At 42.4% G+C, this 13,909-nt stretch overlaps 1 protein-coding gene across 4 annotated transcripts in view; it reads left to right on the top strand.

Moving 5' to 3' along the window:
- Positions 1-13,909, top strand: part of Sec31 (COPII coat complex component secretory 31) — a 208,032-nt gene that overhangs the window by 110,344 nt on the left and 83,779 nt on the right. For all 4 annotated transcript variants that reach the window (XM_075690145.1, XM_075690136.1, XM_075690118.1 and 1 more), the window contains 3 exons: positions 4,338-4,508; positions 8,930-9,226; positions 13,082-13,229. In XM_075690145.1, coding sequence (XP_075546260.1) covers positions 4,338-4,508; positions 8,930-9,226; positions 13,082-13,229 — 616 coding nt within the window. The remainder of the gene's footprint in view (positions 1-4,337; positions 4,509-8,929; positions 9,227-13,081; positions 13,230-13,909) is intronic.

The raw sequence follows: 13,909 nt of genomic DNA, 5'->3' as shown, positions 1-13,909 counted from the left end.
TTTCACTGCAAATACAACTTTGTTATATAGAGGCTCGACTGTATTTAGCAAGAGACTCAATGTCAATGCCAGGCTGTATGCAGCCTTTCCACAGCACACAGTAAATTCCTGCTGGCGTAAGGTCTGCCTGGGTCGGCGTGACCAGTTGAAACAAGTGCAATACACAACAAGGGTCAAGAGAAACTGCATCAACAGCAGTATTGATAAAATGAGTGAAGGAGTTCTTTCTTTGCTGCGAAGTCAAAAGATGAGGGTTCTATAGGAAGTTTGGATCAAGCAATCACAGGAAGACAACTTGCAGATGGATCATATGAAATCCTCATATGTGGGCTTGCAAATTGTGTTCAGATAGAAAATCATGCAAACCACAGGTGACATGCAAAACTGCTGCCATTGTTTTTGTATTCCTGACAACTAGAATCAGGTAGAAAGCAGCTGAATGAGACAAGTAAACTCCTGAAGTTGTACAGTAGCTGATTTCCTTACACAGAATTTGAGGCATCTGTGCTTGTCCTGAAATTATAATTATGAATTTTCGTTTTACATTAGATTATTGATATTCGTTTCTTAAAAATTCAAATTAAGAGCTACTGGCCATTATTTGCACGCTATTGATATTCTGTTGATTTTTTCATTTTGTTGTACTTACCTGGTCATTGAAGCTGCATGTGGTTCTTAGCTCAATGTTATGCTATGAAAGGTGTCATTTCGAAAGGTGAAATTTCGAATTACATTTTCTTTGCGACTGCCCCCTTCTTGTATTTCAAAGAACATGAACTTTATTTGATTTCGTTATCACAGCTTTCCCTTGTTTTACCCATGGCATAAGCCAGAGCTTGTTTGGAAATGAAAATCTTTCCTCAATTCTTGTTTTCTTTGGAAGAGTTTTCTGTTCTTTTGTCGAAAATGCAGTTAAGTTAAGAAAAAGTTAAGGGAGTAACTTGCACATTGGTAGTGGCAATGATGTAAGCTGTGATGTGTGACTCAGTGGTTGGCAGCATAGACAGGGACTTGTGGTCATTGCTGTCTGTGCCTTGCACCAACCAGCTGTCCCATGAGCACGTAATCTTCTCACTGAGCCCTACACCGTGCATATACATTTGTATCTCGTTTCTACCAAAGTTGCATCTGACACTAAAATACCTGGGTTGCATCCTATATTTGTCATTATGTATTTGTTAATGTTGATATCTGTGAGAAGAATTTTAGATTTACTTCTTTATATTCATTAATTCATTATATCTGTGTTTGTTATATTGAGTTCCGAGTTTCGAGCTCCTCTAGTCTCTGCACAGGTGAATGCATGTGATGCATGTATATCTTATCAATTGTGACACCATACCGAAAAGGTCACAAATGTTCAGGCATCAAACAAGGCAGAACAATAAAAAAAAAGTTGCAGTTTTGTCCGAAACGCAAAGCACTGATTACGATAGAAAATTAGTAGATAGCTATATGAAGTAAACACAGCAGTTTTATAGACTGTATAACTTTGAAAACATTTGCTTCATCATCATCATCAGCCTGTTCATGTCCACTGCAGGATGAAGGCCTCTCCCTGCGATCTCCAATTACCCCTGTCCTGTGCCAACCGATTCCAACTTGCACCCACAAATTTCCTAATTTCGTCGCACCATCTAGTCTTCTGCCGTACTCTATTACGCTTCTCTTCTCTTGGTACCCATTCTGTCACCCTAATGTTCCAACGGTTATTTAGTCTGCGCATCACATGACCTGCCCAGCGCTATTTTCCTCTCTTAATGTCTATTAGAATATCATCTATACCCGTTTGCTCTCTGATCCAAACCGTTCTCTTTCTGTCTCTTAACGTTATGCCTAGCATTCTTCATTCTATTGCTCTTTGCGCGGTCCTTAACTTGTTCTCAAGCTTATTTGTCAGCCTCCAAGTCTCTGCGCTGTATGTCAGCACTGGTAAAATGCACAGATTGTATACTTTCCTTTTCAATGATAACGATAAGCACCCAGTCAGGAGCTCACAATGTCTGCCGTATGCGATCCAACCCATTTTTATTCTGTGAATTTCCTTCTCATGGTCAAGGTTTCCTCTGATTAGTTGACCTAGGTAACCGTACTCCTCCACAGACTCTAGAGACTGACTTGCAATCTTGAACTCTTGTTCCTTTGCCAGGTTATTTATCATTATCTTTGTCTTCTGCATATTAATCTTCAGTCCCACTCTTGCACTCTCCCTGTTAAGGTCCTCAATCATTTGTTGTAACTCGTCTGCATTGTTGCTGAATAGAATGTGTCATCGGCAAACCAAAGATTGTTGAGGTATTCGCCGTCAATCTTTACTCCTAAGCCTTCCCTGTTTAATAGCTTGAATACTTTTTCTAAGCACGTTGTGAATAGCATTGGAGAGATTGTGTCTCCTTGTCTGACCCCTTTCTTTATAGGTATCTTCCCAGTTTTCTTGTGTAGAATAAAGGTGGCTGTGGAATCTCTGTAGATATTTTCCACAATATTTACGTAAGCGGTCTGTACTCCTTGATTACGCAATGCCTCTTACTGCTGGTATCTCTACTGAATCAAATGCATTTTCGTAATCTATGAAAGCCATATAGAAAGGCTTATTGTACTCTGCGGATTTCTCGATGACCTGGTTAATGACATGGATGTGATCCATTGTAGAGTATCCCGTCCTGAAGCCAGCCTGCTCCCTTGGTTGACTAAAGTCAAGTGTTGCCCTTATTCTATTGGAGATTATTTTGGTAACTATTTTATATAACAGGAGTAAGCTAATGGGCCTATAATTTTTCAATTCTTTAACGTCTTCCTTTTTGTGGATTAGTATAATGTTTGCATTCTTCCAGTTTTCTGGCACCCTTGCAGTCACTAGACAAAAAACGTCACGTCCGTGTCATTTTTTTTTTTTTTCGTCGCACAATATCATTTAATTAATGGATTACCAACTTGCCTGGAATGCTGCTCTCCTTAATGTGTGCTAATGCAGAAAGGGCAAGAATGGTCAGTATGGCTGAAGGATTAATGCAGTGTTCAAGCCAGTTTCATAACCTTTTTAATGTAGAACTAGTTGGCCTAGTTACTGGCCATGGTATCTCGGTGGCTATGGCATTGTGCTGCTGAGCTCAAGGTTGCAGGTTCGATCCCAGCCGTGGTGGCCACATTTATATGGGCCAAATGTGGAAATGATCATGTAGATGTTATTTAGGTGCAGATTAAAGAATCCCAGTTGGTCAAAATTAATACGGACTCCCCCACTAGGGCGTGCCTCATAATCAGATCATGGTTATGGCACATAGAACTCCAGAATTTAATTTAAGTTGACCTAGTTTGTGCATCTTTGACATTAAGTTTAGTGCGAAGCAAACAAACACCAGGAAGGAACTGTGTATTTTAGGCAAGAGTAAGCATGCTGTGGCATTTGAAATGTTTGCTTATTTTCTTAAACAAGAAAGGGACATGTGTTAGTGATGACTTTGTTTTGCTGTGGGATTCTGAAATTAGACATCTTGGTGCATGACTGTCTTGATGTGTATGTGCTATAGCAAATGCCTTAAAACGAATAAAAATGGAAAAGAAGCATGTTGTGTCTCCATGGCAATTACTGTAGATTTGGGGATCTGTGTTGTGTAAAGTAAACAGTTAGCGCTTGTGCACCAGTATGCCCAGCTACAAGTACTGCTAAGTTAGTCGTTGTCCTGTGTCTTTCTGTTGGTGTGATGTTCACTTGATTCATGCAAAAATTTATGTAGTAGCCTTGTAGAAGTAGAGGCTCAATAAAGAAAATGCAGAGAGTAGGTGAGATGTACTTCTGCCATATTGAGCAAGTAAACAACTGATGCACATGGGCCATGAGAGAAAGGACAGCACAGTCAATCTCAAAAATGCAGCATGTGCACGGTAGCTGTAACAAAATATGAATAGATTGACAGCACCTGTGTTTGCCTTTAACTGTGCCATTGTACTGCACTCTTTTGTCCTTGCTGTTTTCCTAATCATTGAAGCAGCCCATTGTTGTGCAAGACTATTGTAAAAGTATGCCTCTGGCTCTCGACATGAGCTGGCTCAGTATAAGTAGTCCATGCTTTTAGCCCTTTTAACACCTCCAACTAGGACTCGAAAGCAAGCACCAGCTGAAGGGCCTTTGAGAAGTGGCTCTGGCCATATGCTAATGTCAAAGAGACTCAAAACTCTGTATGGAGCTTTGCATGCAAAGCTTCCATAATGAGACATACCTAGCTCGATCTTCCTTGCTTTTACTCACTCCCCAAAACAGGCCTGAAGCCATCGTTTAAATATATTTTCTCTCTCTCTGTTTCTACTGATGAAACTTTAATCTTGGTATTCGACAGGAGCTGGTGGAGCAGGTGATGGTTCTTAGGGCAGCTGTCAGCCAGCTGGGTTCGCAGCCGCAGCCTATCGAGTCTGGAGTGCTCTCAAGCCTGCTGAGTCGCTATGCGGCACTGCTTGCTGCTCAGGGAAGTCTGAACAGCTCTATCAACTACCTGCTTGACACCTCGGAGGTAAGTCATTAGAGTGGCTGCTTAAGCTGAGAATTTTTATCTTCGAATGGAGGGCTAAGTCTGCTCTCAAGTGTGAATTTAGAATAGCTACATTCAACATGCACTACTTACAATGGTATCTTGTTAATCGTTGCATTCTACTGGTGCTAACGTAAGGGGCAGAATCTTGGAGGTTAACATAAAAGCTTGAGAACAAGCTAAGGACCGCGTAAAGAGTGATGTAAAGAAAAATGTTAGGCATAACGATAAGAGACAGGAAGAGAGCAGTGTGGATCTGAGAGCACATGGGGATAGCTGATATTGTATTTGACATTAAGAAAAAAAAAATTGGAGCTGGGCAGGCCATGTAATGCATAGGGCACAGATAACTGGTGGACCATTATATTTCCAGAATGGATGCTAAGGGAAGGGAAGCGCAGTTGAGGACAGCAAAAAACTAGGTGGGTCGATGGAATTAGAAAATTTGCAGGCACAAGTTGGAATTGGCTAGCGCAATAACAGGGATAATTGGAGACTGCTGTGAGAAACCTTTGTCTTGAAGTGGACATACGTATTGGCTGATGATGATGATGGTGATTTTGTTAACTCAAGCTCTGCGGGTGCCTAATGTGTCTAATGAAGTTCAAAATTCTAATGGGGAGTGGCCTGAGATGCATAGCTGTAATGCACTTTGTGAACATGTGAGCTACGTCAACAAATATACACCGTAACAGTAGGAAGAAGCACACTGATTGATCCAAACACCCTTCTTGATTTAGGTGCACGTTAAAGAACCTCAGGTGGTCTAAATTATTCTGGAGTCCCCCACTATGGTGTGCCTCATAACCAGATCATGGTTTTGGCATGTAAAACCCCATAATTTAGTTTTTCTTTTGGATTGATGTCAGCTATTGGCCAACAGCAGCTGCGTATGGGACCTTCTATATTACCAAATTAAGGGTCCAGAAAAGAGCGAGGAGCAATTTTCTGTTGAAAAGAGAGGGTTTGAGAAAAAGGTCACTTCGCGCTCTGCTTCTGAGCTCCACGCGCCGTGCACGACTGCAAAACTTAGCTGAGATGTTGACAGCAGCGTATGCTGTTCGCGGACTTTTTTCACCAAGCTCGAGTGGTCATTCAAGACCCCTTTAAATGTTTGTATGGGTTAACTGAAGTATTTTTACATGGCAGTAATGATCATTTGCTTTCAACGAAAGCAGCAAATTTGTGGGACTCTCACAGCTAGAGGAGCAAGATTACTTCATGTGCAGTTTACTTAAAGACACCAAGCAATATTGGAATTCAGAAGTTTTCTTTGTCATTGCTGTCCAAAAAAGTGAAAGAAGAAAATTGCTAAATGGTTGCACACCGGCTCTGCCAGATAACACCCAGATGTCTAAGCACCAGCACTTGTTTCACTTGCAGTAAGAAGTCATACAGAAAAACCTAATTGTAACGATGTCCTCAGGACAGGAAATAGACTTAGTTATAAGCAGTATTTTGTTAAAAGTGGATAATTCACGAGAGGGTCATAGCAACGTGATATCACGAAAAACTTTGAGAAATGTGATATTTCGAATAAAGCAATTTCGTGAGAACGAGGATTTACTGTACTTAAATGTTTACACTGGATTATGAGGCTCTTGTATGAAGCCTCTTGTGTGTCAGTGTCTCTTTGAGATGTGTAATCTTAACAAAATTTTATACTTCCAATAGCAAGTGATGCTTAGGGTTTGCACTAGTTGTCATCTTGTCTGAAGCCTCTTGTGTGTCTTATGTTTAATCATGCAAAAAAGAAAAAGAAGACAGAAATTTGCAAAATTTTGCACCAAAATCACAGTAGCAGCAGCTGTCATTTGCTGGGTTCATTTTTAATGGCACCCCGATATCATGCCATAGCAAACACACAGGCTTTACCAAGGTGTGTAGTATCTGCACCTTCCTGGCTCAACTTTGTTGTGTGCACCTGACACATTGATTGATGAGCAAGAGCGTATAAGTAGCATCATGTTTAAGGGAACCCTTAATTCCTTTCAATTGCACTTTTAAGTGAAGAGCCTTTATTTTTTTCTGACACCCTTGACACATGTTAACCAGTTTATTAGTATAGGTCTAATCAGCAGTGTCTTACGATATAGGTATACAACAGATCTTAAGCTAATTATTTATTAGGGATGTGTAAATATTCAAAATTTTCTAATAACGAATCAAATAGTCAGTATTAGTAAATACAATTATTTACTTTTATTTATTTTTATTTTATTTTTATTTGAACATACTATCAGCCCTTTACAGGGCCAGGATAGGAATGAGTACAATAACGTATTACATGCTCTACAACAATAAACACTAAACACACAGCAGTGCATATGATCAGGTATACACAAACAATATTAAGAACAATTCATGACACTTAGTGCATCAGCTTGTGGTACTTAGTACGGCACTATAAGGTAACAAAAACTGAAATCACGTGCCACTAAGAAGAGTATTGTTGAAGGTGGATACGAAACTGCTTGCAGTCAGTCGTGCTTACACCTCTCTCCGGCAGTTTATTCCATTCTCATGCAGTTTGCAAAAAGAAAGACTATTTAAAACAATCCTGTAGTTTGTAGTATAGTTCATAAGTATATCAAATTGTCAACTGTGTGATCAAACAAAATTTTACGAAAAGTATGGTACATTTTATGCCCACGGCCAAAGTAGACATAAAGTGTGAAGTTACACAGCGCAGCAGGCTACATCTCTTGGGGGGCCGAATTCTGCCGCCCACAGTCATTTGCACTCTCTGAAGAGTCCTGTGTATTTGAAAAAACTGTTTATTTGTTCCTAATGCTAAATTTTGCCTTTAATAAACAGTGCTTCATAATGCGCAATTTCATGACAGAAACTTGGTGACAGTGGCTACTGGGATGTGAAGATCATTTTTATATGAACTATGAAAACTGTAACCTGCTGCAGTGCCTTAGCGGCTGTGGTTTTGCGCTGCTAAGCACTAGGTCGCCGGACCAAAAAACGGCTGCCACGGCCAGATTTTGGTGGGGGCGAAATGCAGAAATGCCTGTGTCCTGTACATTGGGACATAATAAAGATCCCCTGGTCGTCAAAATAATCCCGAGTCCCCTGCTTTGGCATGCCTCATAATCAAATCGGGGTTTTTGCACGTAAAACCCCAGAATTCATGTGAAAACTGTTGTTCATTAATATATGTTGTGCGGACGGCACTGGCATGTCGGTATACTGGAGAGTACAAAGCTTGACAGCTGTCGGGAGCAAGCAGCTTTGTTGGTTTCTATCCCCCGGGCCTCGCTTTGCCACTCAACCTCTCTCATGGATCTCCTGTGTCCTAACGAGTGCTGACCCCCAATTCTTCCACAAATACCCCGCGTTTGGCAGCAGACCTGTTATGAGGTGATTGAATTGCGTGAGTTTCACTATTTGACACCTAACCAATATGTTTCATAAATTTTGCATAGCCTTATAAGTGCCATTTTTTGTATTTGTTTTCGCGAGAGAGAAACAATTATTAAAAAAGAGGGGGGGGGATCGGCTCCATCGCGGAGAGCTGGCTGCTCTGACACATTTGTACTCGCAGACCAAAGACAGCCACTTATTGACAAGGACGAATCAAATGAAGAAGAAAGCACTGCAACACTCTGAAGCCGAGTGCACACCGTGCACAGTATGTGCATTCTGCCACTAAAGTATCGCACACTCTATTGTTGGTAATGGTAGTGGTGTGCCGTTGATGATTATGAAGATGACTGCGAACCTATCCTTTATGACTCGCACTGCTGTACTGTCACCACTATCAGTATCATATTCAATGTGACTTATTTCAACCCGCTTCCAAAAATGTTCAGTCCTTTTTCTTGTCCTAAGCTGGTGTCTGCTGTAGCTTGATGTGCTAATTTATACCATTTGAAATGTTTGAATGATTGGCAAAACTTGTCAAAATGAGCCAATATGGGTACATTCTTCGAAGCAACGTCCTGCGGGGGTCGGCAAAAGTAGTGTGGAATTCATGGTTTTCATTTACGAAAATTCTGCTTTATGTACAAACAGCTATCGCTAATGATAACTGTGATGCCTTCTGTGAACACGTTCTTATGAAGCACACCAGTGTAGGAACTGCCATATGGTGCCACCATGGTGCTAAAGATGTATTCTACATCTGTTACTAGCCACAAACTCCTATATGTGACATGATATCATACTGCTCAAGGCAGCCAGAGACTTTCTGACAAAAAAAAAAAGTTATTTACTTTACACTACATGTGGTAAACAAACAAAGGAGAAAATCGCACCGACACAACAGCGCGCTAAGCATCAGCGGGCTCCATTGCTAGGTTGCTTGATATTTTGAAGAGTTATCTTGGTCTGTATGCAGTACTACAAATAGTTATATTTGACACTGTTTGTGATTTCTTCACCTAAATATGCAGCCATCACTAGCAATTCTGCGGGATCGTATCTGCCAGCACCTGGGTATGCCTTCACCACACTTTCCATTCCCAAGAGTTGAAGTCCAGGGTCAGTTCTCAGCACCATTGGCAGGTGGCAACGTTCAGCATGGTGGGCGCTTGACAGCGGGAGGCTCCAGAGCTGGCCTTTCATCATCACTTGGAACTCGTTTCACTGGCAACACAGGAGCGTCACATACACGCATGGCCGCCACGGTGTCATCACAGTCCCAGGCCTTCTACCAAGGGGGCCAGCAGGTTCCTCCAGCTGCAGCATCTGTAAGTTTAAACCTTCCTCTTATATTTCGAATGCAGAAAGGGAGCACAATGAATGTTTAGTTAAACCTGACTGCTGGTAAGATGGGTTATACCACTGCTGACACAGGTTGTAGGAGCAGCATTCCAGTTGGGGCAGAATGCGGTCTTCAGACTTTCTCATTGAAGAGGCACTTAGGTGAATTTCAATTTTGTATGCATTGTTGAACATGCCATGTAGATCACTTGTGCACCATTCATGCATATTCTGGAGCTCATAATTTGAGACATAGAAATAGGTGAGACACATGCAGACCATGATAACTCCATCAGTGTTCCTGTGCACTGCTGCATACCAGGAGTTAATGTATTTTGTTGTTTGATTTGTATTTCATTGCTTTAAAACATCAGTATCCATTAGCATAGTGCTTAAAAAATGACAAAACTCACACAGCGTTTACGAGTGTCTAATGAGTTTGTTTAAGCTAGAGATTTTCAAACTTTCTGACCTTGGGGAACCTTATCAGCTTTCCCAGAGTGCCGCGGAACCCCTCCTTCTACAACATCCTCTTTCTGGCAATATGTTTATACACAGACTCACTACAAAGGCTCATTAAGGCACACAGAGGATGGAAAAGAAGTTGGGGAGGGGAGGAGGGAGGGTTGCATGCTTAATATTGTAAGCGCTGAAGTGCCAGAATGCATCGTAGAAAGAGGGGAGGGGAATAGGGTCTCGGGGGGGCACCTCTGGAGCCGCCTAACCAAAGTAGCACCACCGGTGCATTTTCATGTGGTCTCCATTATTTACAATTTGGCATGTAATAATTAGCCTCGAAGGCCATCGCTCTCGAAGGCCATCGCTCTTGACAAGGAACTTACGATAATACATAGACTCATCTTTTATTTTTTTCCATGATGCTTCGCACATTGTAATGAAGCATGCGCCAACCATATGGTTATCACTTCAGGCACCGCATGCCATAACAGCATCTTCATGCAAACAAAGTGTCGGATGCGCCTAAGTTTATAAATGCCCGCATTGTCCAGCATGCAACAATGCCCCTTGAGTGCATTAAAATGCTTGTTGTGCATTTTTAGAGAGTTTTACCTTATTTATAATCATATTAGCGTTTGCGGAATACCAGCTTACCAGAGAGATGTATAGCAGCAGCAGTGCTGGGGGTGACTTCTGGGGATGCAAAGTTTAACCAGAGCATGCAAACCTAATACTAGTACTGCACTGACTTACATATTCTACTTAGTTGCTTGTGTGGAGTGTTGGTACGACATAATCGCTAATTGGCAGTACTTTTATTGTTATTCTTCGACAACAACACTGACACAAAAATTCTTCAAACGCATTGTAGTTGGACAAATCGTCACAAGATGTTGCTACCAGCATTGCTACTGCCTTTCATGGCTTCGGTAGTCCATAAACATTCATTATTGTGAGGCATAAATGAATAAAAATAAAAACCTCTGCTTATGCCATAAAAATATAGCAGGCATTGCCAATCAAAGATAAATGAACTGGGCATTGCCAAATAAAGATTTTTGGGAAAAAAGATGGGGAAAGGTTGTGAAGAAGGGGAGGGGAAAGGGGAAAGGATTGTACTACGAGCGTCACCTTGGCCAGGGTACGGGCTTGGCCTGTGGGATTTATTGGATTATGTACAGGTCTGTTTCTTGATGTTAACATGAATTGCGTGAGTGTTGGGGAGTTCCTTGCTTTGATGTGAATTCTTGTAATTATTCTGTCTTCTTTTACGGGTGGGGGCTTGTTTGCTTCGAATTTGGCTATTGTGGGATACTTCTGAAGAATAAAGCAAGTTTAATTTTTTTTTTACCAAACAGTAGCGCCACTCCATAGAGAGTTAGAGCGTTTGCAGGCTATGCAACTTACAGCACAATTCAGTAGTGGGAAAGCCACTCATTTCCCTGAGATTACTAACACATACATTCCTGCCATACGAATTATAAATAAATCATAATGCTTTCCTCTGAGGACTTTCAGTGTACAGTAGAACCCCGCTGTTACGTTCCTCACTGCTGCGTTTTCCTGGCTGCTACGTCGTTTTTATCCGGTCCTGGCATAGCTTCTATAGGATCCAATGTATAAGGAACCCCGCTGTTACGTAGTAGCTTTGAAAACGTTCCCGCATGATACGTTGCAACTTAGCACGCCGAACCCGCCTGGGCTAAAGTAGGCAACGCGCTCTAACCGCCATTTTGGCTTTTGACGAGTTTTGGCCAGGCTTGGCCGGGCTTGGCTATAGAACTGGTTGCAAGAAGCCGCACGCCAGTTCGAGAGGCCGCCACTAAGTGGCCATTCGTGAAAAATGCTCTCACACTATCATCACTGTGATAATGGTCACCGTGTGGTTTTTGGACAGGTCGACTCACGGAAGAAGGGAACTTGGGAGAGGCGGAGAAGCCCACACGTCACTCTTTGTGAAGCTAAAGTGAAGCCGGAAGTTGGCGTTGCTCCGCCTATTGGGCCAGCTCTCCTCTCTTGTTTACGTTTCTCGCGAAACCACGCCACGCCGCGCGCAACCAGACTGCTCGGACGCGCACGCTCCGCAGCAATACTAACCAATCGTTAGCACGTTAGCATGACTACGCCAAAGAGGGCAAAATTTCCTGCTAATGTTCCTTCGTCCGTTGCCATTGCCATGGCGTGGTGACGACAAGGAGCATGAGCTGCATGATGCCGGGGAGTTGCCAAATCCTAGCTTTGGAGAAGCCGTCGCGGCTCTCGACCTCCTTCGCAGGTACGTCGCACCTCACAGCGGCGCTGACAGCAATGCGGCCTTCCAGGCTATTGAGAAACGTGTGGTGATTTCTAGCGAGCGAAAGAAACGGCAAGCCACCATTCTGGAATTTTTTAACTCCTAAGCGCACTCTGTGGAAATAAATTGTCTATAGTTGAAGCTGCACTTTTTTCATTCATTTTCGGAGTTTTCCTCACTGTTGCGTTTTCCCGGCTGTTACGTTTTTTTTCCCCAGTCCGGTGAAAAACGTATGAACGGGGTTCCACTGTATTGTGTGTCTTATTTGGTGTGCGGTTCCCAAACAATGTCTACATACTCTAATACGCAGACACACAGTTCACACAATGATGGGTCTTGTGTGCCGCTGCCACATGTACTGTGAGGGCCGCACTTATTTTGCAATTTTGATGAGGTACGGCCCTTACATGGGACTGAACTTTTTGGTTAAAATGGTGCCGACCCAGCCAGCCACGTGTGTACGCCCCGGCTCTCACTCTGTGGTAGCAGCATGTGGAAGTACACAGTGCGAGAAAATTCGCCGATGCTTGCGTATGGCATCAGGGCACTGAACGCGATTGCTTCTTCATTGGGAATGTTTTTTCCAAATTTTAGGCTGCCAAGTTGGGGCTGTGGCCCTTACACTAGTCTCTACGGTATCTCTCGCTGCTCGCAGACTACATAAGTGCGGATTTGGTGTGTGATGGCTTCGTTAAATCTAAAATGCAATGCAAAATTTCTTCTCTAAATCAATAAATCGTAGAAGTGAATGAGCAATAACGGAATAGGGTTGGATTCATTCTCACCTCTCGAGGTATCATAATATGTCGTGGGTTCTGCGGAACCCAGTTTGAGAACCCCTGGTTAAAGCGTTTGCTGGGGTGTGGGCCAGGCATTCTTGATCTCGAGCTTGCCGAATCGCTTGGGGATCTGGAGGTCCTGCTTCCTCCATGACATTTCAGTACAAACAATGATTTATAGCATTCTGGTTTTAGTGTATTGTATAGGTTCCCACTAAAGAGAAGTTTCTACAAGCCATCTTTTTAAACAATTTGGGAATCTTTGAGAAAACTTGGTGCTCACATTTTGTTATCTATCCTTTAAATGTTAGGTCAACCAGTTTGGCCGCCGAGATTCAGGAGCATATGCTGGCTATGGGGTATCGGCGCCTCAACATGCAGAGCCGGCCTTCCAACCTCCAGTCGCACCTACGCCACCACCACCAGTGGACTCTGTGGCATCTATGTCGCACAGCAAAGGTGGGCCATCAGGTGCTCAAGTCCTGGTATTCAGTAATATTCACGACTGACCCATTGTTTTCTCAAACATGTTTTGATTTGAAGTTCCTCCTCAACTCTACCAAGTGGAGCCCTTATAGGATTTGAGTGTCATGGTCTGGTAGTCAGGTTTCACAAAGAGGATTGCTGTACGACACCAATGGTGCTTCTCGAATACTGGTAGCTGTCCTACGGTGCCATGATGTTACATGAAGGCTAAGCGGGCCCAGGCTGTCATCTGTACCTTCATTAGAATTGCTTGCTTGGTGAGGAGTACAAGGTCGGGAGGTTGAGGGAATAGAACAGGGGTTTAATTTACATAGGGGAATTAGAGACAAAATTATCTCAGGTAAAGGCATACTCATATTGGTAGAACAGCAGAGCACAATATAGTGCAGTTCACTTATAACTAGAGGTGCGTGAATATTCGAAAATTTCGAATAGGATCAAATAATATATTTTTAATATTCGTATTTGATTCAAAAACTAGGTATTTGAATATTTCTGAATATTTGATTGGCTGTGAATAGTCGAAACAAATGCGAATATATTGCTGGCTGTGCAGGAGCAAGCATGGTTGTTAGCATTTATTTCTATCTAATCAAAGAAAGCGCATCTGATTTTGTGCTGAATTTTGCAATACAGTGAAACCTCGTTAAACC

The sequence above is a fragment of the Dermacentor variabilis genome, chromosome 1 (assembly GCF_050947875.1).
Source record: "Dermacentor variabilis isolate Ectoservices chromosome 1, ASM5094787v1, whole genome shotgun sequence".
In the NCBI taxonomy this organism is placed as follows: Eukaryota; Metazoa; Arthropoda; class Arachnida; order Ixodida; family Ixodidae; genus Dermacentor; species Dermacentor variabilis.
The sequence above is the reverse complement of the archived record's forward strand: the minus strand, read 5'-3'. Positions and strand labels throughout refer to the sequence as shown.